Here is a 26,488-nt window from a genome sequence, read left to right as displayed (position 1 = left end):
AAGTGCCAGGCAATGTCCAACTCCTACAAGAGAGGGTCTAACCACCACCCCTTGACATCCAATCAATCAATCCGCTGTTACCAGACTCCTAAACGATCCTCTTATGGACTGACCTTATTAACACTACACCCCTGACTGCTTCACATGATGCCAGTGTTATGCAGCTACATTGTGTACCTTTTGTTACCCTATTATGTAGTTTCTTTGCTTTTCTTTTCTTTTCATATACTTAATGATCTATTGAGCTGCTCACAGAAAAATACTTTTCACTGTACCTCGGTACACGTGAGTATGAACAAAATCCAAGTCCAATCAATCTTTATTAGTGTCATAAGTAGGCTTACACTAACACTGCAATGAGGTTACTGTGAGAATCCCCCAGTCACCATATTCCGGCGCCTGTTCGGATACACAGAGAGAGAATTTAGAATTCTAATTTACCTAACAAGCACGTCTTTTGAGACTTGTGGGAGGAAATTGAAGCGCCCGGAGGAATCCCACGCAAACATGGGGAGAACGTGCAGACTCCGCACAGTGACCCAAGCTGGGAATCAAACTCGGGTCCCTGGCGCTGGGAAGCAACAGTGCTAACCACTATGTTACCGTGCCATCCATTACCATTGCTGAATCCCCCACAATCAACATCCTGGGGGTTACCATTGATCAGAAAATGAACTGGACTAGCCATATTAATAGTGTAGTTCCGGGGCAGGTCAAAGGCTAGGAATCCTATGGCGAGTAACCCATTTCCTGACTCCCCAAAGCCTGTCCACCATCTACAAGGCACAAGTCAGGAGTGTAATGGAATACTCTCCACTTGCCAGGATGAGTCCAGCTCCAACAATACTCAAGAGGCTCAACACCATCCAAGACAAAGCAGCCCGCTTGATTGCTCCTCCTTCCACAAACATTAAAACCCTCCACCACTGACGAACAGTGGCAGCCGTGTGTACCATCCACAAGATGCACTGCAGTAACTCACAAGGTTCCTCAGAAAGCAGCATATACCTGGGAAACCCACTACCTGGAGGTTCCCCACCAAGTCACTCACCACCCTGACTTGGAAATATATCGCCGTTCCCCCACTGTCGCTGGGGCAAACTCCCTTCCACCAGCACAGTGGGTGTACCTACACCTCAGGGACTGCGGCGGTTCAAGAAGGCAACTCACCACCACCTTCTGAAGGACAACTAGGGATGGGCAATAAATGTTGGCCTAACCAGCGATGCCCATATCCCGTAAATGAATTTTTAAAAAACACACCCCTCAGGTGAGGGTCAAGGTTGAGACGTTGGGAGGGCAGGATGGTGGTGCAGTGGTTAGCACTGCTGCCTCACGGCGCCGAGGTCCCAGGTCCAGTCCCGGCTCTGGGTTACTGTCCGTGTGGAGTTTGCACATTCTCCCCGTGTTTGTGTGGGTTTCACCCCCACAACCCAAAGATGTGCAGGGTAAGTGGATTGGCCACTCTAAATTGCCCCTTAATTGGAAAAAATGAATTGGGCACTCTAAATTTATGTTTAAAAAGTTTGTGACAATGGATAAATTCAGTCAATGTGGTAATTGAACCCATGCTCCAAATCACGAACCAGAGGTCCAACCAACTGATCTAACTAAATAAAAGCAAATTACTGCGGATGCTGGAATCTGAAATGAAAGAGAAAATGCTGGAAAATCTCAGCAGGTCTGGCAGCATCTGCAGGGAGAGAAAAGAGCTAACGTTTCGAGTCCGATGACTCTTTGTCAGAGCTAACAGACAGAGAAAGTGGGAAATATTTATACTGTGGAGTGAGAATGAAAGATGAGTCATAGCCACAGAAACCCAGGGAAACCGGGTGCTAATGACCACAGATACCAAGGGGAAAGAGTGCTAATGGCAGTCCCCAGAGAGGACAAAAGATGTGAAAGGTCAAACAGCAGGAAAACTAACATCAGAGGATGAACTGTAGATGTGGGGGGAGGGGAAGGGGGAAGCAAGGAGGAGAAAGGTAAAGGAAAGGTGGATAAGATTGGGGGGGGGGGGAATTAAATATATATTAAGAAAGATAGAAATGGTTATTCCTATACTGCAATTTTCAATGATACGGTGATGTTTTTCTGTGAATGTGCCACATTAGAACACACTACCATGTCAAGAATAAATGGGCAGTAAGAGGTGGAGTGGGTCCCATTAGCGACAAAAGGGATCTTTTCATAAGTTCATAAGATATAGGAGCAGAAGTAGTCCATTCAGCCCATCAAGTCTGTTCTATCATTCTATCATGGCTGATATGTTTCTCATCTGTTACCTACAATGTCACCGACCAGGAGCTGGATTGCAAAATCAGTCAGAGCATCTCCTCCCTAGAATACATGACCTAGGAGCGGGAGTCAGCAATTTAGCCTCCCCAGCCTAAACACCTTCAGTATGAACATGACTGACCCCATCCTGGCCTCAACTCCACTGTACTACCCGTTCTCCATAACTCTTCAACCCATTACCAATTGAAAATCTGTCTAACTCCTCCTTAAATTTACTTACTGTCGCTGCATCCGCCACACTCTGGAGTAGCGAATTCCACAGATTCACAACCCTCTGGGAGAAGTAGTTTCCCCTCAACTCTGTTTTCAATTTACTACCTCTTATTCTAAGATTATGACCTCTCATTAGAGGTGCAGAGCATGGATAGAACATTTAATGAGTTATTTGTATCGATGTTTATTAGGGAAGAGGAATCAGACAAAATATCTGTGGAAGTGGAGATGGTGAAAGGGACAGAACAGCTTTGCTTAGGGTAGATAGATCATTTGTTTGAAATCCAAGTTTGCTAAAGGAAGTGAGGATACAGATAGAAGGGCTGCCCTTAATTTTTCAATCTTCCCTAGATTTCAACCTCATAACAGAGCATTTGCACCACAGCACGGCTGGTTGCACCATTTTCAATTAATGTTAAGTGAGTGGGAATAACGAGTGCAGAGTGTTTGCCCAGAGCGCCAGCTCCACTTCAGCCTTATGCTCCTGGGGGCGAGCAGCCTGACGCATGCGCAGGGCGGGCACGCTTGCCGGCGCATGCGCCGTGAGGTCTCAGACGTGATTCGCGTGATGCATGACGGGCTTGGAGCATCCCTCGACCGCTAGGATGGAGGGGGGGGTCGGAAGAGTAACTGGGACAGAAAACCCAAAAGATTTATTCCACTGTTGTCCAGCTCATTGTAATAAAACGAATATAAGCCAAAAAATTGGAATGAGGTGTCAGGAAGAATCAGCATATTCAATAGGGTGGGGTGAGCATGCCCCCCCCGGATCAATGGTACAGACTGATCAGGCGCATGCGCTGTTGGTTGTTGGGTGGGGGAAGGGAGCGCGACTGCGCTTGCGCAGTCTTTCTGGCACCAGGTGGCGGCGGTGGAGGAGCGAGTGAGTGAGAGAGTGAGGAGAGTAAGTAAGTAAGTATAGAGAGGGCAAAAAAACATCGCCAAACACCACGGAGAGGCCCAGACACACACATCTGCGGGGTTAGATTACGGTTGAGCCATTTAAATCAAGACTCTTGTGCGTGTGGGATGGGTGGGGGAGGGGAGTGACGCCCACGGGAGGTACCGGTGCTGAACTGCACCCTCACCTGCACACGTGGAGGACAGGAATCTCCCAGTGTAAAATGTCCTATAGGTGTATCTGCACTTGAGGGCCTCACGGTAGCATGGTGGTTAGCATCAATGCTTCACAGCTCCAGGGTCCCAGGTTCGATTCCCGGCTGGGTCACTGTCTGTCTGTGTGAGTCTGCACGTCCTCCCCGTGTGTGCGTGGGTTTCCTCCGGGTGCTCCGGTTTCCTCCCACAGTCCAAAGATGTGCGAGTTAGGTGGATTGGCCATGCTAAATTGCCCATAGTGTAAGGTTAATGGGGGGATTGTTGGGTTACGGGTATACGGGTTACGTGGGTTTAAGTAGGGTGATCATTGCTCGGCACAACATCGAGGGCCGAAGGGCCTGTGCTGTACTGTTCTATGTTCCTGTAGGTGTATCCGCACTGGGATTCAAATGCCCTGTAGGTGTATCCGCACTGAGATTCAAATGTCCTGTAGGTGTATCCGCACTGAGATTCAAATGTCCTGTAGGTGTATCCGCACTGAGATTCAAATGTCCTGTAGGTGTATCCGCACTGAGATTCAAATGCCCTGTATGTGTATCCGCACTGAGATTCAAATGTCCTGTAGGTGTATCCACACTGAGATTCAAATGTCCTGTAGGTGTATCCACACTGAGATTCAAATGTCCTGTAGGTGCATCCACACTGAGATTCAAATGCCCTGTAGGTGTATCCACACTGAGATTCAAATGTCCTGTAGGTGTATCCGCACTGAGATTCAAATGCCCTGTAGGTGTATCTCCGCTGAGATTCAAATGTCCTGTAGGTGTATCTGCACTGAGATTCAAATGTCCTGTAGGTGCCCCTGCGGTGAGATTCAAATGTCCTGTAGTGTATCTGCGCTGAGATTCAAATGTCCTGTAGGTGTATCCGCACTGAGATGCAAATGCCCTGTAGGTGTATCTGTGCTGAGATTCAAATGTCCTGTAGGTGCCCCTGCACTGAGATTCAAATGTCCTGTAGGTGTATCTGTGCTGAGATTCAAATGTCCTGTAGGTGCCCCTGCACTGAGATTCAAATGTCCTGTAGGTGTATCTGCGCTGAGATTCAAATGTCCTGTAGGTGTATCTGCGCTGAGATTCAAATGTCCTGTAGGTGTATCCGCACTGAGATTCAAATGTCCTGTAGGTGTATCCGCACTGAGATTCAAATGTCCTGTAGGTGTATCTGCACTGAGATTCAAATGTCCTGTAGGTGCCCCTGCGCTGAGATTCAAATGTCCTGTAGGTGCCCCTGCGCTGAGATTCAAATGTCTTGTAGTGTATCTGCGCTGAGATTCAAATGTCCTGTAGGTGTATCCACACTGAGATTCAAATGTCCTGTAGTGTATCTGCGCTGAGATTCAAATATCCTGTAGGTGCCCCTGCGCTGAGATTCAAATGTCCTGTAGGTGTATCCACGCTGAGATTCAAATGTCTTGTAGTGTATCTGCGCTGAGATTCAAATGCCCTGTAGGTGCCCCTGCGCTGAGATTCAAATGTCCTGTAGGTGTATCTGCGCTGAGATTCAAATGTCCTGTAGGTGTATCCACACTGAGATTCAAATATCCTGTAGGTACCCCTACACTGAGATTGACATTTTTTTTTTTACTGGGATAGGGGCAGTGAGGTGACCTGACTCAAGACAGAAGGAACCGCAGGTGCAGTGGCTAACTGCTGGGGTGGACGGGGGGAACGACACAGAAATAGGAAAGTAGGTTGTGAAGAGGATATAAGGAGTCTGTGAAGGGTTGTAGGTCGATTAAGTGGCAGGTGGAGGAGGAAAAGGTGAATTTAGCCACTGTGGCATGCAGAATAGAAAAGCAGGATATTATTTAAATGGGGAGGAACAGTAGACCACTGAGATGCAACGTGATCTAGTTGTTCGCGTACATGAGTCGCAAGAAGTTAGCATACAGAATCATAGAATCTACAGTGCAGAAGGAGGCCACCTGGCCCACCGAGTCTGCACCGGCTCCTGGAGAGAGCACTCCCCCCCCCCCCCCCCCCCCCCCCATCCCCAGTAACCCCACCTAACCCTTTGGATACTTAAGGGGAAATTTAGCATGGCCAATCCACCTAATCTGCACATGTTTGGATGGTGGGAGGAAACCGGAGCACCCGGAGGAGACCCAAGCAGACACGCGGAGGAAGTGCAAACTCCACACGTTCATCACCTGAGGCCAGAGGCTGAACCTGGGTTCCTGGAGCTATGAGGCAGCAGTGCCGCCTCACCGTTGTGGTTAAGTTGTACAGAGACATGATCAGATCCCATCTGGAGGATTCTGCCCTGATAAAAGATCCTAAGCCTTTTAACTTTTTCCCCTCTCCAGATGCTGTCAGACCTGCTGATTATTTCCAGTAATTTTATGTTTTGTTTTCGATTTGCAGTGTATTGTGCCTGCAGCGTGCTGTGCTGAGTCAGGTCATCTCATTGTCGCTTGTCCCAATCCATTGACCCTCTGCTGCAAGATCAGCACTTAAAGACCGTGACGGCTTTGAAGCTCTCAACCCACCCCAGTACACCAAATCAGTTTCTGATTTAAACTTTGCAACTGATAAGATTTTTGGCATTTGTTTAACTTATAAAATGGTCTTTAATTATTTTTCGGGAAGAGGATTGGAAATTCATCTGAAGGGAAAGCATTTACAGCGAAAAGGCAGGGTGCGGGATCAGCTGGGGTGCTCTGGGAGAGTCGACGTTGACTCGACAGGCCGATGGCTTCCTCATAGAGGCATTAAGGCACTCCGAGGCCGTTCAGCCCATGCCATTTCTCCAGAACACAAAGTTGGGCCCGTCCCCCCCACACTATCCCAGTAGCCCTGCAAGTTTATTTCCCTCAAGCGACCATCCGGTTTCCTGAGCGGTCTCCGCTTGTACCGCCATCCTAGGTAGCGAGTTCCAAGTTAATTGCCATGCCCGGTGGGGGGGAAATAAAAGGTCTTTCCTCCCCTGCATCTCTTGCCCATATTCTTAAATCTGTGTCTCCTAGTCCTTGTACCATTAACTAATAGGAACATCTTTCTGTAACCGTTCTATGAATCCAGGTTTGTAGGGATTATGGGGCTAAGACAGGCATATGGAGTTGGGTCACAGACTTAACGGTATGGTAGCACAGTGGTTAGCACTGTTGCTTCACAGCGCCAGGGTCCCAGGTTCGATTCCCGGCTTGGGTCACTGTCTGTGTCAAGTCTGCATGTTCTCTCTGTATCTGCGCGGATTTCCTCCCGCAGGTCCGGGCTGCTGAATGTGCTTTTCATTGTGCATTACATCTGTGGTAGTGACCATCTTTCACTTGGCATGCCCGGTATTGGTGACTGTATCATTCCCCTGCGGTTCTACTCCTATGTCTGCCCAGAGATGTGTTTGACACTGCCCAGGAAATGCTCTCCCAAGTGGGAGACTGGGCGAGTGGGTTATAAACGCTGGCATAGCTGCAGGGCTGAACGGCCTGTTCCTGTAATATACCTCCTATTTAATTCCCGGTTCAATGTTCCTGGAGTGCTGACTCCCTCCTGAAAACTTGGAGCCAGTATGGCCGCATATGCTAATAATCTTACTCAACGGCCCTGAGCCTGTTGTAAATGCTTCAGCTTACTTTACTTTTCGCCCCAGTTTGCACACAGACTGGGCTTGCTTCAAATGTGCGCTGGTTATTTATTTTTTGTTTATAGTGGGATATGAACCAGTGTTTGTTATCCAGACCCAGTTACCCCTGGAGAAGGTGGTGAACCATCGCCTTGAGCCACCAGGTGGTGCATGAACACCACAGTGCTGTTACAGAGAGAGTTCCAGGATTGGACCCATTTTTAATCTATTTCTGATTGCTGTGAGATTGTAGGGAAATTTTTAAAAGCCTGAAATCGTTGATCAGTTTGTGAGACTGAAATGTAAGTTGGAAAGAAGTGGCTCAATAACTGCATGTACTTCAGACCTGTTTTGGGTGGGGTTAAGTTAGCTCTAAATAATGCTGACAACGTCCTTGTTATGTTTCTGCTTCATCCTGGTTTGATTTATTAGTTTTATGCACGGTCATTAGTACGAGTGAAAACTCTTGTCATGGCCAAATTGCCATTTGAAGGGATGTTTTCTCAGCTCGGAACAGGTGCCGGGGGAGCTCGGGGTTTGTTTCGTGACCCTGAGGCGGGAAGGGGGAATTAGCCAGGGTTCATGCTCCCGGTTGCTGTCACCGTGGTGACCTTTACTGAGGAACCTGTGGACGTGAGATACATGGGGTGATTTTGTGATGCTTTCCGCAGTTGAATAGCTTGGCTATCACTCAGTCTCGTGAGAAAAATCAGCATAACCCCACCAGGAAGACAGAAATTGGTAAAGGGCAGTGGGGAAGGCTGGCTTCTATGTTTGATGCAAGGTTGATCTAACTGACATTTGAAGCTCCGTTGGTGACACATCAGGAATTGCAGGTCATTCTTGCCATTGCCTCTGCTATTGTTCAGTTTCTGTCTCTGTAAGAAAGGATACACTCACTCGCATTGGAGGCAGTTACAGCGAAGGCTCACCAGATTGGTCCCTGGGCTGAGGGGCTTTTCCTATGATGAGAGGCGGAGTCAATTGGGTTTATATTCCCTGGAGTTTGGAAGAATGAGAGGCGATCCCTTTGAAACATAGAAAATTGTGAAGGGGTTTGATCGGGTGGACACAGAGATTGTTTCTGCTGGTCGGGGAATCTAAAACACGGGGACTGAGTTTCAGGATAAGGAGCCAATCATTTAGGACTGAGATGAGGAGGAGTTTCTTCACTCCTCAGGGTTGTGAATCTCTGGAATTGTCTACCCCAGGGGTTCGTGGATGCTCCCATCGTTTAATATATTTAAGGCTGGGGTAGACAAATTTTTGGTCATTCAGGAAATCGAGGGAGATGCAGAGTGGGCAGGAAGGTGGAGTTGAAACCCAAGATCAGCCCTGATGGTACTGAATGGTAGGTCAGGCTTGAAGGGCCGAGTGGCTTCCTTGCTGTTTCTTGGGTTCAGAAGTGAGGGTGTCTCTTGTTGGCTGTTTATGACATTTGATTGTTCGGTTTGTGTTCAGGTTTCTCATACCCTCAACTCGGGGCACCTCTGACGTTCATCCACAAGCGGGCAGTGACTTTTGGATTCTGGTTGATTTCACAGGGTCGTCGTATGTAGGGGACACACATACGACTGTCTCACTCCTCCTCATCTCAGTCCTAAATGATTGGCTCCTTATCCTGAAACTCAGTCCCCGTGTTTTAGATTCCCCGACCAGCAGAAACAATCTCTGTGTCCACCCGATCAAACCCCTTCACAATTTTCTATGTTTCAAAGGGATCGCCTCTCATTCTTCCAAACTCCAGGGAATATAAACCCAATTGACTCCGCCTCTCATCATAGGACAAGCCCCTCAGCCCAGGGGCCAATCTGGTGAGCCTTCGCTGTAACTGCCTCCAATGCGAGTGTATCCTTTCTTACAGAGACAGAAACAGAAAATTAGCATAGGGGACACACATTTGCCTGAGTTTGCAGGGAGTGGCACGAGAAAATAGTAATTCAAGTACAGTTGCAGGCTTGGCACTGGGAGGGGGCACTGCCAGAGGATAATTGACAGCAATGGTACAATGGGTGTGTGTCTCCATCGATAGGCTGGAGGAGGGGTGGCATCAGAGTGTTCTTGCAAACTCAGAACTGTCCTATTGTTTGAATCCAGCACCCGTCATTGGTACCAGGAATCTGGGCATCACAGCTGCTGCTCCCAATGCAAACGGGTCACTGTGGACCAGTGTGTGTGCTTTTAGAATACTGTTGGTCATCGAACAAGAGGGTTGGGAAAAAGAAAGGCATGTTTTTGTACAGCACCATTCGTGATCACAGGGTCTGCCATTGTAAATGCTGCCCACTGCATCCCGGGTGCCTTGTACTCAGTGCTGGGGCTGCAGGGTGAGATGGGGGAAACCTGTATGCTTGTCACGGTCACTGCGGCCAGTGCCGTCTCTTGGTGACCTCGGAGTGGGTGGAACAAAATGAGGGCAGCAAATAGGTCTTTGCATTGCTGGGATTGTAATGGAGAAGATTTTCACCAGTATCCTGACCCCCGCTATCCGATCAGTCTGCATACAAGTGAACGTCACTGTTAGATTTTGGTGTGCCTCTGTGATTGAATTACTGACACACCCTCACTGCAAAATTGCTCGATATGAATGAACTACAGATAGCGGGTGAGAAATCACCGTGGTAAATGGAAGGTGCTGTGCTCTGCCCTTGGGATCAAGTAATTTGCTGATTGGATCCTGTACCCTGGGCAAGCTGTCTTGCCCTTCATTCCCTGCAGCCCACGGTAACTGCTTTATGATCATCGTGTAGGTGGTTAACAATATTGTTGTATGTTTGTGTTGTGCCACTGAACCACTTTAAATGTTATTCTCTCTCTTTCCCTCAATGCTGTCAGTTTTAGGATAAAGAGGTGAGTACCCATTAATACACGGTTTCTTTCGCCTCGCCCCATCTCCTCGAGTCTCTTCAGAAAGTGCAAGTGTTACAGGATTCACTTGCAAAACAGTGAAGCTCTGATCAGCCCCCGCATTGCCGTCCTCATGGTGCCTGTTTGTTTGACAAACATAACAACATAGGTTGTTACGGGGGATGGGGTGTAGTCCTGGCCCCTTCCCTCTGGCTGCCTGCCCCCACCCTCTTCCCGTTTGGCTGCCAGCACCCCCCCCCCCCCCCCCCCCCCCCCTGGCCGCCAGCCCCCCGGCCACCTGCCCCCTTCCTCTCTGGCATCCCCGCACCTGACCCCACCCCATCCCCACTCTTTCACCTGCCCCTCCCCTCTGGCCCCAGCCCTACTACATTTCAAACTACGATTTAGTGTAATTCAGTGTTTCTGTCTCAAAATGCCTTTAAATGATAATTGTTCCTGGTTGCAGTGACCACACTGCATAAATTGGGCCAAATAATCCTTTGTCTAAAATATGCCGCCTCTGTTTGTATATTTCCTTGTTCACTGTGTTGTTTCTTTCCCCTCTGCTGTGTTGTACTGGACGCTGCAGACGATGAGGATCCGGAAGCATCCCTACCTGCTGGAAACCATCTGGATGGACAAATACAAGTTCGACGAGGCAGAGAGGCTGTTTCATGAGGGCCAGCAGGCCTCAGCTGCCTCCGCCATGGCACAGGCTGCCCAGGAGACTGATTTGGCACAGCGAATCTGGCCTTTGGCCGGGGAGGAGGTGCGACAGGAGCGAGAGGTGGGGAAGAAGAGACGGCGGAAGCGGTCTCCACGTGCCCCACCCGAAGAGGTGGTACGTGCACATCGGCTAGAGATGGCAGGGCCGCCCGTGGCTCCTGGAACAGTGCTGGTGAAGGGCGCTGCTCGCCCAGCAGCTGGAACTAGGCCCCCCAGCAGGGGGGCCACACCCGGCTGTGTGACACGTCCCCTAGTCGCTTGTTGCCAGCTGGTGCACGGTGTCTGGCTCAACAAGAGCACTTTCGACGAGGCTGAAAGCCTGTTTATCGTGCGGTCGCAAGCACGCTGCGTCCCACACTCTCTCCCGATCCCAACTTCCGCGGGCACTGCTATTCCAAAGTTGTGGACCACTCCGGATGAAGGCTACATCAGTGCTACCCCTGTCACCCCCATAACCCCCGGTTTCCCCATTGGCGGAGACACCGGCCTGCCGGTCAATGGCATGTTCCCAAGTGCCAGCCAACGCCCATTGGCACTCAAGGTTTGGCTGGAAAAGCCACTGTATGATGATGCCGAGCGACTGTACCACGAGATATTGTATGGTGGCTCAGCCACTGACACACAACACACAGGCCCACCCCAGATCAAGCAACAGAGAACCCCTGCCGCCAGCCTCCCTCCTGCCCACCAAAGTGCCAAACCCCGTCTGTCGCTCGCAGTGGGTGAGGATCCTGCGGCAGCCGCTGCCCATCTTGTTGATGAGGGCAGTGAACCGGTGTGGTTCAGTAAACCCAAGTACGATGCTGCCGAGTTACGCTACCACCTGGCCAGAACCCAGAGAGCTGCCAATGAGACCCGGGAGCCAATGGTAGATTCTACACGGGCACCACCACTGAAGAGACCTGCATCTCACTGTCCAAGGCTTCAGGATAAGTAGGCTTGAATTATATCGAATACTCCTTGCCTTTTATTGTGCTCTTGTAGCATTCCCAACATTGCAGTGTCTTTTCATTTTGAGCCATCCTTCAGCATGCGTTGAATCTGATTTTGTTCTCGCTGTGCACCAAACCTTTGTGAAGCTGGTCTGCTCTATGAAGTCAACAGGTTAAAAATTTTACTCGGGTGGTGTCACTTCTGCTTTTGGTTAAAAGGCCTGCTCTACACTTCATGATCCAGTCAAATCCTGGAACCCCTTCGCCCAGTTGTGTGTGTGTGTGTGTGTGTGTGAGTGGTGGGATCCAGAAGCAGTTGCGTGCATTGGCGGTGAAGTGAAAGCTCTCTGTGGAAGGTGAGCTGACACCTTAATTAGTTTCCTATTTTTGTACGAAGAGCTGAGGTCGCCCAGAGTTCCAGTTGTTGGCTGCTGCTGCACTTTCTGTAGCCATTTCCTGGCCTGGATCCTGACAGTGCGGTGTGTTTACAAGGTGAGGATGAGGCGCAGTGGCCACCTATTGTGCCTGTCATGATTAATTGTGAAGAGAACAGTTTGATCTCTTGGGCTCGCATTGAATTGGAGGCAGTGAGAGTGAAGCATAGTTGTTGTACGTTTACCACTGGAAGGCAGTTTTATGATTCTGCAAGATTTATTTCTGTGCCATTTTGGGGGGTTCTTTGTAAGGCATTTACTCCCACTTGAGTTCTGTACGTTGATTTTATTTTCATTCTTGGTGTGTGGGGCTTATTGCCTGTCCCTGGTCGCATGGAGTGGGTTTTGATGGGTGTCTCGGGATGCCACAGTGGTTAGCACTGCTGCTTCACAGCACCATGGTCCCGGGTTCAATTCCTACCTTGGGTGACTGTGTGGAGTGTGTACGTTCTCCCCGTGTCTGCGTGGGTTTCCTCCGGGTGCTCCAGATTCCTCTCAGCCCAAAGGTGTGCAGGTTAGGTGGGGTGGATTGGCCATGATAAGTTGCACCGGAGTGTCCTGGGATGTGCAGCTTAGGTTACGGGGATGGGGTGGGCAGGGGAGTGGACCTGGGTAGGGTGCTCTTTTGGAAGGTTGGTGCAGACTTGATGGGTTGAATGGCCTTCTGCCCAAGAATTCTATGTTACCCAAGTCCCTGAATTGCTGCAGGTGGTGTGGGACCAGAGTCACATCGCAGCCATACGGAGTAAGGACGGTAGATCTCCTTCCCTAAATAAGTAAGAGCAAACCAGTTGCATTTTTACTATGACTTCAAATCTGAATTTAAAATTCTCAAACAGCCTTGGTTGGATTTGAAGTCCTGTCCTCTGGATGGTCAGTCTACATGTCTGCATTAGCGGCTCACACGACCTCTGTTGTATGTGGAATGATAGAATAATACAGCAAAGTTGGAGGCCATTCGGCCTATCCAGTCTGTGCTGGCTCCTTTGACAAGCAATCGATTTAATCTCATTCCCCAAGTCCCTCCAATTCACACATACTCTAGGCAAATCTGATTTATCTCAGTCAATTTTTTCATCACCCTATTGTGCACAGCCAAGGATTCTCAAAACCGTGACCTGCCCCTCTTGCTGTATATCCCTATTTCCTGTGGCTTCGACTTTTCCTCTTTTCTGAGCAGGCGATGCTTTTCAGCCACCCAGGCCCTTGTCTATGAATGGTATGCACACTTGTTGCTGCTCATCCCCCACCCCCAGATCACTGCTCCATGTTGACAGCCCCACTGGGCAACAGATAGTTCCATAGTTCAACCAGATAATATGCGTGTGTGGTACGAGGAGGAGAAAGGTGACATTGAAGGCAGGGGGGGAGCCCTCTGGTTCGATGTGGGCTTTCACCCCAAAATGTTACCCCAGCCCTTTTCTCTCTGACATGCCCAATCGTTTTCATCCCATTTACATTTAAACATAGAACATACAGTGCGGGGAGGCCATTCGGCCCATCGAGTCTGCACCAACCCTCTTAAGCCCTCACTTCCGCCCTATCCCCGTAACCCAATAACCCTACCTAACCTTTTCGGACACTAAGGGCAATTTAACATAGCCAGACAGTGACCCATGCCGGGAATCGAACCTGGGACCCTGGCACTGTGAAGCCACAGTACTAACCACTTGTGCTACCGTGCTGCCCCATTGTTTGAATCTTGTTTATGACACTCCTTACTATGTGTGCTACAGGAAATTTTACATGACCTCTTAGTCTTAGTATACAAACCTGTCTTGGCCTTTTCCCGCCAGTTACAACCTAGCTACTACAGCTGAAATATCTCGCTCCCAGTCGATTTAAAATGTTGATCTTGCTCTGAACGTTTACTATGTGAGTCCCACAGATAAATAGATGGATGCTGATGTCTCATTAACCGATGTAATGATACTGTAATCCAAGCAGTACTGTTAACATCACTGGCTAACTGTTCCTGCCATTCAGAGACAGAAAGGATCTTTTCATTCATCTGTCATTGTATTTGTGAGTCGGAGTAAGAGGGACGAGCAGCCGGGAGACATCAAATGGTTGGCTGCAGCTCCGTGCAGTTGCCGAGGCAAAGGAAAGTTAATCTGGTGTTTGGGGTTGGGGAGGTGAAGGGGACGGGGAGGTGAAGGGGACAGTGTGTGTGTGGGTTGACATGTTTCTGACTTCTAGATTTGATGTTTCAGGCTGTTGCGAATAGTCTAAGGGAGTTGACTGTGTGTGTCACTGGATTTGAACATCGATCATCACAGCGCGTGCACCAGCTGCATTTTGCATGACCCAGTGTTGCTTGTGGTAACAGTGATTTAGTTCTTTGCGCCTGCTTGCTGCTTTGCCAAGGGAGAGGTGGGTCCTTACTGCTCCAATCTTAATGGAGCACCCAAAGGGATGCATGGTGAGGTGCCCATTCCTGCAGAATCAGCTTGAGTTGGGAGGGTGGGTAGTGGGCATGGTGGAACCGAAGTAAAGTAACTCCCAGGTCCAAATAGGGGCTGGTTTAGCACTCTGGGCTAAATCGCTGGCTTTTAAAGCAGACCGAGCAGGCCAGCAGCACGGTTCGATTCCCGTACCAGCCTCCCCGAGCAGACGCCGGAATGTGGTGACTAGGGGCTTTTCACAGTAACTTCATCGAAGCCTACTCGTGACAATAAGCAATATTCAAATGGATTTTCCTGTACTTGGGGAGGGTTGGGTCACAGGAGGCCTTGTCAGCTATTGTTACAAGCCTCACTATGGGACGAGTGTCTGCTCCCATCTCCCCACCATTTATAATTATTTAATTCCTGCAGTGTTCCACTGCGTCGAGGAACAGTAAGTCTGTGTTAGAATGGGACAGAGTGCAAATCCCCCGATTTGTGGTGTTATTAGTGGGGTGTATTGGGCAAACGTTGCGAGTGGCATCTCTTTCTGTGAACAGCGTCTTACTGTGCCTCCCATTTATCTTCCCACCTTACAGGACCATGGCAGTTAACGTATTGACAGAGGAAAAAATCTGGTTCGATAAGTGCAAGTATGATGATGCAGAGACGCAATATTACATTCACCTCAACAACCCGGTCACTGCCAAAGAACAGAATCCACCAGCTATGCAGGTATATTACAGCGCACTGCTATTAACCCCTGTGTGTGTGACTGGTAGCATTGTTTTACATACCTAACCTGTTTAGTAAATGAGTGGAATTGTTGACCCTTCAAGTGACGAATGTCTCGGTTGCTGTCAGTAAAACACGGTTAGAATTTCTGACTTGACCGTGTGAGATCCTGATCGATGTGCCCTCTGATAGACGGTTGGAAAAACACGTGGCAGGCCGGTCAGTGACTGAAGGGAGACTTTGGCTTGTAACTCCCTTACGCAGTGTTACATTTTCTCTATCCGGTGTTGAATGCCCTGCAGTGCTTTCCCAGATTCATCATTTTGTCAAGTTTTGTTTTAATCGAAACTGTCTATTCACCCCCAGCGGGCCTGACTTTGTTAAAGTTACCCAAATGAAATCCAACAGCCTGAATGCTTTCAATGTAAAACACCAAGAAGGTGCATTCTTTTGGCACCTTTTGACCTAGTAAAGCTTTCTCCACAACTTGGATGTCAGGCAGCATTTGACACTGAGCCACATCAGGAGATATTAGGACAGGTGACCAAAAGTTTGGTCAGAGCTCGATTGTAACAGGCGAGAGAGAGAGAGGTTTAAATGGGGAAGCTAGCGTTTCTCGATCCTCCCCACCTGCAGCTGAAACCACGCCAGCCAGTGAGAGCTCCGAGGGTTGTCGGCCGATTTCTTCAGGATCAGGAATGTCTAAATCACAATCCTATCTTAGTTGCGCTTGAATTTCTCCATCACCTCATGTTGGTAACTTGAGAAACGTGGAAATGACTTTGAAAGTCAATTCAATCTTGATACATACTAATGTATTGCACAAAGATAAAGTTTGGATTCTCCATCCCCCTCCCCTTACCAGCCTTCGAGCTAATGCGGAGACAACATTGCCCTGTATAGCAAGGTGTGTTACACCCATGCCCTCAAAATTAACTTGTTCTGTTTAACCTCGCACTGCAGTGTTACATTCCTTATACATGATGAGGGCTGTCAATTTGGCTGTGCTAGCTTATTGTGCAAGAGATGGCTGACTCCTTGCCTGTACATTGTGCCCCGACTAACAATTAACACACGACTAACTCCCCGGATGCGAATGTTCACATGCGGGAGAGAAGCCTGGTTCTCTGTTCCAAACGGACTAGACCCGTACCGTTTAATATTACATGAAAATGGTTTCTAAGTACTCACTACGTGCCTGTCACTCGGGCCTAGTGAGAGTTTCAGTGCCATGCTTTTCAAACAAATGATTAGAGCTCGAATGTACTCCACAACCTTCCACAAACGGGAGGGTTCTGGTTTCCAGCCGTCAGGCTTTACTGTCCTTGGAAACCCGCTTAGCTGAAGACTCAATGTTAGGTTGACAATAAGGGAAATGAGTAGCGGACAGGATTTCCCCGTCCTGCACTCCCCTACCGTGACTTGTGGTTTGCCATGCGATTAGAGTTTTAATTTTCTTTAAACAGTGCTGGTAGGGAACAGGCATCATATCATAAGGAGTTTTGCAGCAGTGTGTGCCTGTTACTATTGATAGTGTTTGGTGTGTACCCACACTGTATAAGGGGAGGAGGTGGTTCACTGCTCGTGTGTGTGTGTGTTACCCAATGGCTTGTGCTGCCTGTCGTTCTGCCTTGAGGTAGTTCTGGTACTAGCTGCAGTTATCTAGTGGTGGTGGGGAGGAGAGGTGTTGCCGGGTCAAAGTGACTTCAAGATGGCCAGCCTCTGATGGAATACATGCAACCTGCTCAAACTCCATAGCGGCCTCTGGGATCTGGAACCTGAAGTGGTTGAGAGGGTGGTTCTGTATGAATTGTTACTGGGGCCTGGAAAGGAGACAGAGTCTGACCCCAAGAGCTGCAGATACAAGTAAAACTCAGTATAGGGTTGAGGGAGTCAGAATAAAATCTCTGACGTGGGAGTGAGTTGGAACCTGGGTCCCTGAAGTACGATTATTGCATCAAGCATTGATCTCAGTCTTCTGTTTTTGGATGTTGCTGTTTTATTCTGGTTCCTGCCCCCATCCTGGGACATTGCTCAGAGGGAGCTGACCTGCTCCCACTTAGCTGGCTGCATAACCAATCAATATGCGGTTCTACTGACAGGATATTCAACTCTGGGAGTAATCGCAGCTGATGGCAGCAAATTCACTTCCATCGGGCACCCTGGAATGAAGAGAGGGAGATCCTTGGCTGATTTATCTTCCTGTAAAAACTCTGAGCTGCTAACTCAGCACAGGTCTCTGGATGTTGAGCTTCAGACTTAACCAGCTGAGAGATTGGGCAGGGTGGGGTAGGCCTTGTTTTTAACCTTGTGCGTAAGTGTCCTTTATTCTTTTTGGGATTGCAGCATTAAGGAGAGATAGGGAGGGAGTGGGGATACACTCTTGATTAGAAATGCACCTAGATTCGGGTCAGCTTGTCCGAAGCTCATCTCTCGAAAGTCTGTGAGGGTCAGGAGATTTGTGAACAAGTTTGTGTTTACCTGGAGTTGGGGCACTCTGGCAGTGAAATTGCTGCCCTGTGGATCGGGCCTGGGTCTGTGTCCGTCCTTTTTGGTCGACTGGGTCCACCGTGTTTACCCCTTGGTTTTACTGGTTTGCGTTTTCCCCTGAGCCAGTGATTGTAACCCACGGACTTTTTTTATTTCTGCGATCGTTTGACCAGAGATCAAGCTTTTGACTAAATTCTTTCTGCACTACCTAGGAGAACGGAGCAAGTAACATCCTTCGAGACATTGCCAGAGCCAGGGAGAATATCCAGAAGTCACTGGCCGGAGTGAGTACCTGCTCCTCGTACCTGGCCGCAGACTTGAGATGCCCACTTAGTTGTACATAAAGACTTTCCAAAAATTACCCCAACTCCTTTAACTGTCAGGAAGCTAGGCAATGATTCAAATTGTGTTCACATCGTGTTTTGTTTTTAAAATGTCTGCATAAGTTGGTAACTCTTCACATCTGGCTAAGAGTGGAATTGGGTTTTCTAACAAATAAATTCCCTTCAAATAGGCGATGAGACAGAATCCTCTAAATAATAAAGAACATTAAATACCAACATCAACTGAAATGAGACTCTGGGTTTAACCTTGACTTTGTAGCCAATGTCACAGTCAACTTAACCCATTAATGGTTTCCTATTTTCCAATATACGAGTGTGAGAAACCCATATGTGTCCTCCAGCTTTGTGGCTATAGTAGCCACTCACTACTGCTGGAATGCACGCCATTGTATTATCATCCATGACTCCCAAAACAAACTGGGCAGCAGTATAAAACGGGCTCTATACTTGCGACTGTGTTCTCTGTAATGAGGATAATTCCTATTGCATCTGGGTGGAGGGAGGGAGGGGAGTGATGCACTTCTGTCAACATCACAACATAGGTCATTCTGTATCCAAACAGGAGGAGGCCATTTAACCCCCTGTACTACCATTTAATGAGTGCAGCCTAACTCCATTTACCCAATTTAACCGCATATCCCGTAGTATTTTATTAACCCAAGGTACTAATTTCAGTTTTAAACGGAGGATCTAGCATCAATTGCTGTTTGCAAGAGAGTGTTCCAAATATCTGGCACGCTTTGTGTAGAAGTGTTTCCTAATTTCACTCCTGGAAGGTCTGACTATAGGGAATCTAGGAATAAGAAACAAACAAACATTAGTTGTAATTTCTCTTGGAACTATCATCTGTTACCTTAATCCAGTAAGATCGCTGTTATCCAGCAAGCTTGGGGAATCAAAAATGCCGGTTAACGGGGAGTTAAATTGCCCTGTGCATGAGGCAGGGTTCTGCTCTGCCCTTGAGGGGAGTGGAGAAGCAGATGGGTAGGAAGGGTCCCAGCAGAGTTTCGCAGTAAAACTACCACAACCATCAGGCCAGCTTTTTACAGAAAGGGTCAGCTAAGCATTATATCTTTGTTCAGGTTCCGTAACCAATACTGACCCAGTAATTTTCATAATTTCAATGTAAAGCTTCGAAACAGCTTCAGATTTGTAATCTGTTATTAGTTTTTTATTTTGAAGAATGCATTATCCGAACACTTTATTTCAAAAAACAACGAATCGAACCATCAGAGATTCCAGTTACTAGACGATTCTGGTTGGTAGAGTGCTGGGTAACACAAACATTCACTGTTCTTGTAAACTATATGATTAAATTGCCCGTAATTTGTCTGATCGCTGCAAGGGTCCAAGTCACATTTTGGTAAATCTAAGCTACATAAGAGCATGAGCACGGTAAGAAGTCTTACAACACCAGGTTAAAGTGCAACAGGTTTGTTTCAAACACGAGCTTTCGGAGCACTGCTCCTTCCTCAGGTGAATGAAGAGGTATGTTCCAGAAACATATATATAGACAAAGTCAAAGATGCCAGACAATGCTTGGAATGCGAGCATTTGCGGGTAATCAAATCTTTACAGATCCAGAGATAGGGGCTGGTTTAGCACACTCGGCTAAATCGCTGGCTTTGAAAGCAGGCCAGCAGCACGGTTCGATTCCCGTACCAGCCTCCCCGGACAGGCGCCGGAATGTGGCGACGAGGGGCTTTTCACAGTAACTTAATTGAAGCCTACTCGTGACAATAAGCGATTTTCATTTTCATTTTTGTTCATAGGGGTAATCCCAGGTTAAAGAGGTGTGAATTGTCTCAAGCCAGGAGAGTTGGTAGGATTTTGCAAGTCCAGGCCAGATGGTGGGGGGCGAATGTAATGCGACATGAATCCAAGATCCCGGTTGAAACAAACCTGTTGCACTTTAACCTGGTGTTGTAAGACTTCTTACTGTGCTCACCCCAGTCCAACGCCGGCATCTCCACAACATAAGAGCACGAGGAAAGGGGTGGGAGTATGCCATTTGGCCCCTCGAGCCAGCTCTGCCATTCAATAAGTGATGTGATTGTGCCCTCAACTCCACAATCCTGCCTGCCCCACATAATATTGACTCCCTTCCAGATCAAAAATCCGTCCTAACTCAGCCTCGAATATATTCAGTGATCCAGGCTCCACTGCTGCCCAGGATAGAGAATTCAAACGGTATAACAACTCTGAGAAGTAATCTCGCCTCATCTTTGTGTGAAATGGGAGATCCCTTATTTGGACTTCAGCTGCCGCTATCATTTAGAAAGTGCCCGGCCAAAATGGATGACCTCGCATTTGCAACAAAGTCTCTTTGGAATTTTGTGCCTCTGTCAGCACGACCTTAGTGTTGCCTGTTTTTGTTGCGTCATGATAACCTAGCCTCACTCCAGGTCCACGTCAGTGTGGTTGGCTCTTAAATGCTCTCTGAAATGGCCTAACAAACCACTTAAGTTGTATGTAAATGCTAAGAAAAAGGCCTAAAGGGAATAAAACAAGATGGACCACCCGGCATTGAAGATGGCAAACTCAACCTGGTGAACCCTGCAGAGTCCTCTTTATTGACATCTGGTTCGATCCCGGTTCTGGGTCACTGTCTGTGTGGAGTTTGCACATTCTCCCCGTGTTTGCATGAGTTTCGCCCCCACAGCCCAAAGATGTGCAGGGTAGGTGGATTGGCCACGCTAAATTGCCCCTTAATTGGAAAAGGAAAAAATGAAAATTTTAAGTGTTAATGTTAAATGCTGGCATGGGCTGGTTGGGTTAAATGGTCTTTTTCTTATATGTCCCAAGTAAGGAGATCATCCCACCATCATTCTACCTTTTCATTTGATCTACAGTTAGAGCAGAATAAAAAAAAGTGTTCATCGTCCTGCTTTATTCCTGACCATTTTGTCAGAAGGGGATTAAAAACTGGCCAACACAACACGCAGAATTTTTTAATTATGGAAGCAATCCATTAGATGGCTTAAAATTTTCAGTCAGTGAGGAAACAATGTGAAGACATGGCTCATTAGCATCTTAAAGGATACATTGAGTGAAAAACATTGCATGTTTTCAAGAAGCAGTTAAATATAGCACTTGGGGCGAAGGGGATCAAAGGATCTGGGGGGAAAGCGGGGTTAGGCTATTGAGTTAGATGATCACCCATGATCACAATGAATTGGGGAGCAGATTCGAATGGCCTCCTATTTTTCGTTTCTTAATAACTTTCACCTCAGATACTCGCTCTTTTGTTATGCTTTTGGAATATGACATTTAAAAGTTTTTGGTAATAAAAGATTTTATCTCCCTCGGTCATCATTTCCCTGGAAATCTCTGAAAGGTGGCTGTCGATTGGGATTTTTGTGTTGGATTTTGTTTTGAGAGGGGATTTCACTCAATTGACTGCTGTGGGTTCATGCACATCGGAGGGATTCTACATATTCGGGATGAGTCCTTCCCCACCCTCCCCAGACAGATTTGCTGATGTTGACTGGGTCATTGTCTCTGTGCTGTAGTTGACCTCCACACCTCTGGGTTAGAAAGAGAGAAATTGTCCAATATTCTTCCATGGGAACCCTTTGGAGCGTATGTCCGCATGTAAGTGTGCGCCAACTGTGTAAAGAATGCTGCAGGAGAGCACCTTGAAGCCATGGGACTGTAAGCCTAGCACGAGCCAGTCTCTTCAGAGGGTAACAGAAGGGAGAATTAATAAGAAATGGATCATGTATTAAAGATTCACTGAGTGCTAATTGTTTTGCCTTGGCTTTGTATTGAGGTTTGAGGGATGCCATAATCAGCTGTGTCCATTGGGAATGAACAGACCTGACGTTCATCAGAATTCCAGGAGTTAAAACTGACTGGAAAACATTAATATACTTGGAATAGTTATCCTCTTTTAACTTTGTCCCCTTCTGCCACCTCATGATCTGACTTCTCTTCATTAATACGTTGTCCAATATGGACGCCACATTCTCAGTTGGTCAAACGGGGTTGGGGGGGGGGGGGGGGGGGGGGGGTTTGGCAGGGGGAGAACCTAATAGAGGTTTTGAAAATTAGGAAGAGCAGTTTGTATGAAGGGGATAGTCACGGGGGAAAGTATTCCACTTTTGGGAGTCCAAAACTCAGGTGATAAATACAAGATGATCAAAAATAAATCGAATAGGGGATTCAGGAGAAACCTCGTCACCTACACAGTGCTTAAAATATGCACCTTGCGGTGGCACAGTGGTTAGCACTGCTGCCTCACGGCACCGAGGACCTGGGTTCGATCTCAGCCACGGGTCACTGTCCGTGTGGGGTTTGCATATTTTCCCTGTGTCTGCGTGGGTTTCACCCCCACAGCCCAAAGATGTGCAGGGTAAGTGAATTGGCCACTCTAAATTGCCCCTTAATTGGATTTTTTTTTTAATGTGGACCTCACTTTTAAAACAGGTTAATGGGGCTGGTTTAGCGCACTGGGCTAAATAGCTGGCTTTTAAAGCGGACCAAGGCAGGCCAACAGCACGGTTCAATTCCTGTACCGGCCTCCCCGAACAGGCGCCGGAATGTGGCGACTAGGGGCTTTTCACAGTAACGTCATTGAAGCCTACTTGTGACAATAAGCAATTTTCATTTCATTTCGAGTCCAACAGGTTTGTTTCAAACACTAGCTTTCGGAGCACTGCTCCTTCCTCAGGTGAATGAAGAGGTATGTTTGAACAGAGGTATGTCAAACCTACCTCTTCATTCACCCGAGGAAGGAGCAGTGCTCCGAAAGCTAGTGTTTGAAACAAACCTGTTGGACTTTAACCTGGTGTTGTAAGACTTCTTACTGTGCTCACCCCAGTCCAACGCCGGCATCTCCACATCCTCACTTTTAAACGAATAGCATAAATGTATTTTGGGGAAAGTTAGGTTCCCAAGTTAGGTCATGAAAGAGAGAAAGGTTTATGCTGACTGGATAATGAGCGGCTCAAATGGCAGGTTCAGTACTGTTGGGCCAAGTGGCTTGTTCCCCTGCTGCATTTTAATAATTAAAAACACAAGTGCAGAATCCGTGACATTCAGACTCTCTGATTGTAGAAGTCGCTGAGAAGCTGCCAACAAGCCCACACAACTCCCACGTGCTTTATCCGTCACTCATTTTCCATTCAGACAACATTCAGGGCCGTTACTGTCCTTTTGAGAAAGAATTAAATCAGCAACGTGAAGGTGATCATTTTGAAAGGACCACCAGTTAATCAGAAAATATAGATTAAACCATGTGAAAATAACTGCTTCAACTTTGCGTCGCGTTTTAAAACATTTAAAGCGGCGGGAACAGCGTTGCCTAATTCCGATCCGGTAGAAACTCTGATGCCAGTTTGAGGAGGCTCTTCTTTTTTTTTCAAACAAAAAAATGACCAATCTTTTTAAAGCTAATAGGGAATCAACACCAATTTAAAAAGAGTAAATGAACCCCACCCCCAGGACTAGAGTTTTTAAAAAGTCACTGAATTGACACCACGGTTTATGTCGCAATTAACTGGGCATCACACTTTTAAGATGGGCTGTATCGTTTGAGCAAATCTGTGAAGACCGATTAAAGTAGCAGGCGATGAACAATGAAACTGACTCGGGTTCCTGGTCTCTGTGTTTAACATGCTGCTGCTTTGGTGTTGGTTGAATCGGTGCCTTTTAGTTTGATCTGGAGACAGTCGGTGCTTGTGTGAGTGTTGTGAGACTATCACAGTACAGTATGTGAATGTATTTCCACGATCAGATCCAATCCGTTTGGGAAGCCAACAGTAATCCCAAAGAAACGGTCCAGGATAACGTCGACCCCGTCTCGAGCCACGTGAGATTCCATGGCAATGCAAGCCGAAGAATTTAGGTGGCATGCTCCCCTCTCCCTGTCACCCAGCACATCACTAACCTCACCATTAACACTTACTGCTTGTATTGCCATTGTAGGCTATCAAAAATATATATGGTTGCATTTTGATGTGAATGGTGTTGACCTGTGCATTGTTTTCTTTTTCATTTTTGCATACCATGCCTCACCGTGAAGAAAGACTATTTGTCTGTCACCTCTCCAGTATTGTCAGTATCCATCCTCTTCGTATTTGTCCTTTATGGTGTTGATCTCTTCGACATTTGTCTTATAGTTAATGTTCGAGTGTTACTGTACTGACCACTGGATCATTGCACCCTTTTCATCTCCGTTAGCCTCCAAATTACCAACCCCATGGACCCTCATATTGTTACTCGGCAGAGAGGGTCATGAAAGTGTGATTGTCCCTGAGTTGTGCTTCTAGTTTCTGTAACCGCATGAGAATTGAAGCAAAGGGTTTTAAATCATGTCTGCTCACAAGGTACTAAAGCTCTGTTGTTTGTTTTTATTCCCTGAAAAGAATGTCTTGCTTGTAAATCATCAGACAGTAAGTACGTTGCTGCTGCAGCTTTTGTCCGCTTTCAGGGTTGGTTGGTTGTGAGATTCTCTTGCCTCCCATCTTCTACATGGTTCTTCACATTGTGCCTTTCCTTTACTAATATGAAATGTGGCTTCCTCACGCCGGCTGCTTGCAGAGCTGAGCCATCCATTCCTCATGTCAGCTGCATGCCCCCCGCTAAGGGGAAGCATTTAAATGCCCATCGCAGCCAGATCCAATTCTTTGCTCCCATTAGGCTCACGGGTAAAGATGCTGCCCGGTGTCATGGTATTGCCGTGGTAGAGCGACTGCCATCTGATTTGATCCGAGGCTGCTTTGCCATTGTTGCCCACCAGTTCCTGGCTGGAGAGTGGACAGCCTAGTGTCCAGAGTGGCACTGCCGACTCCTGCGAGACTGTATTCCATAAAGGGAAGTGGGAGGCGGGAGGGGGAAATCCATCATCTCCTGAACAGAGCACTGCGAACGTGTCTCAGTAACAGACTATTAGGGCACTGGCTGGGCAGCCAACTTGGAAGCATATTCCTCTATTCAGGTACAGCATTTTGTGATTTTAGTTTATATTCTCACCATTCCCATCACTTGTACCTCTTGTCGCCATGGGGTTTGGGGCTGTCCATGTTGTGCCCTATAACTGAGTGATACCAGCCAGGAACAGCCCGGCTCGCTCCTGAACCATCTCGGCTGAGACTGCGATGCTCTCGGGGCTGGTGGGGCAAGAAAAATCCTCACCCTTCTACTGGAAAGAAAGGAACTCCTCTGAGGGGTTACATTGGAAAGGCAAAGCAATCACTGCTGGATCTTTATATTCAAGGGAATGCAAGCCCACTTTTGTAATTTAACCCTTTTAGTTCTGAAGCATTCTGGTGAAGCAGTGCTGTGCCTGCTCAGAAGGCCAGTGCATCCTTTGTGAGGGTACGGTGCCCAGAACTGAATGTAGTTTCCCCAGATGGAGTCTGGCTAAGGTTCCGTACCATTCGCTCTTCTTTTATTACAGCCGACTTTAGATGGGGAGCTCTCACACGGGGGAATCACTGTCCTGCGACCCTGTCAGACATTGCGCTGGCTTAGATAGTCTCTGGCGGTGATCCTTTTTAAAGCTATTATTTCTCCCTTTGATTCCTCACCATGAGGCTTTTTTAAATTAAAGCAGAGTGTAAACTGGACACTCTGTCTACCGCCACGCCATGAGGTCATTTGGATGTCACAGAAACAGCTGGGTTGTAGGCGGTGCCAAGGCTGCATGGATCTCCACACTGAGGCTGTGCTCACCCCCTCCCCACTTTGGCAACTTTCCCAATCATTCCCCTCTCCCAGTAACAGGATAGCAGCTATACATGTCATCCACTGTTCCATCGTGCCATTGGGAGAACAGCCTGCACTAACCCAAACATTGGTGCAAAAGTCAGTTCGTCCGTTTTGTTTGTTATCAAAGGGCTCGAGGAGCCTTATAGACCTGTAAGGACAGAATGATGTTAAGAGGAGCATCAGGGCTCCTTCTGGAATCCTGCACATAACATCCAGCTGGCTTTCTGTTCTCTGTTGAAAAATGTTTACCAGCTGTCTCTTAGAAGAACTGTAATCATCACATGCAGCAATCAAATGTGCGTGCATTTCTGGGTTCCCTACCTTTGCCTGCCCTTTGTGTGTGAGTGCTTCCTGCTCGCTTCCAGGATATTCCCACCCTCTTTCTGTATCTGTTTCGCACCATTGATAAGAGTTCATTATTGCAGTTTAAATTGGCCTCGTTATCCAGAGGGGAAACAGATTCAACAATGTGCACCTACTGCCTCTTGAACTCTTACTAATGGGGAGGAGGGAGATTGGGGAAATGAGGGCTAACTCTCTGCCGTCTAGGGTCATTCTCTCTCTCTCTGTCTGCTTTCACTAAGGCTAATTCCTGCATGTTCTATTTTCAGAGCGCAGTGCAAGGTTCAGATGTTGAGCTGTGTACCCGGGTAACCAGTCTAGAGAAGGAGAATCAGAGTTTACATCAGGGT

General features: G+C 47.6%; 1 protein-coding gene across 10 annotated transcripts in view; it reads left to right on the top strand.

Annotated features, from left to right (window-relative positions):
* The first annotated feature begins 3,325 nt into the window (after positions 1-3,325).
* The window catches only part of eef1db (eukaryotic translation elongation factor 1 delta b (guanine nucleotide exchange protein)), a 38,001-nt gene continuing 14,838 nt past the window's right edge, over positions 3,326-26,488 (top strand). The window contains exons 1-8 of one of the 10 annotated variants that reach the window (XM_038798581.1): positions 3,339-3,423; positions 10,027-10,041; positions 10,628-11,697; positions 15,114-15,249; positions 17,952-18,023; positions 23,821-23,895; positions 24,452-24,478; positions 26,408-26,486. In XM_038798581.1, coding sequence (XP_038654509.1) covers positions 10,631-11,697; positions 15,114-15,249; positions 17,952-18,023; positions 23,821-23,895; positions 24,452-24,478; positions 26,408-26,486 — 1,456 coding nt within the window. In that variant the 5' untranslated portion in view covers positions 3,339-3,423; positions 10,027-10,041; positions 10,628-10,630. Of the gene's footprint in view, positions 3,424-6,103; positions 6,123-10,026; positions 10,042-10,627; positions 11,698-15,113; positions 15,250-17,951; positions 18,024-23,820; positions 23,896-24,451; positions 24,479-26,407; positions 26,487-26,488 lie in introns of those variants that run through there. The other 9 variants (XM_038798583.1, XM_038798582.1, XM_038798589.1 and 6 more) reach the window with 9 other exon arrangements.

This window comes from Scyliorhinus canicula, chromosome 5, assembly GCF_902713615.1.
Source record: "Scyliorhinus canicula chromosome 5, sScyCan1.1, whole genome shotgun sequence".
Classification (NCBI taxonomy): Eukaryota; Metazoa; Chordata; class Chondrichthyes; order Carcharhiniformes; family Scyliorhinidae; genus Scyliorhinus; species Scyliorhinus canicula.
The sequence above is the reverse complement of the archived record's forward strand: the minus strand, read 5'-3'. Positions and strand labels throughout refer to the sequence as shown.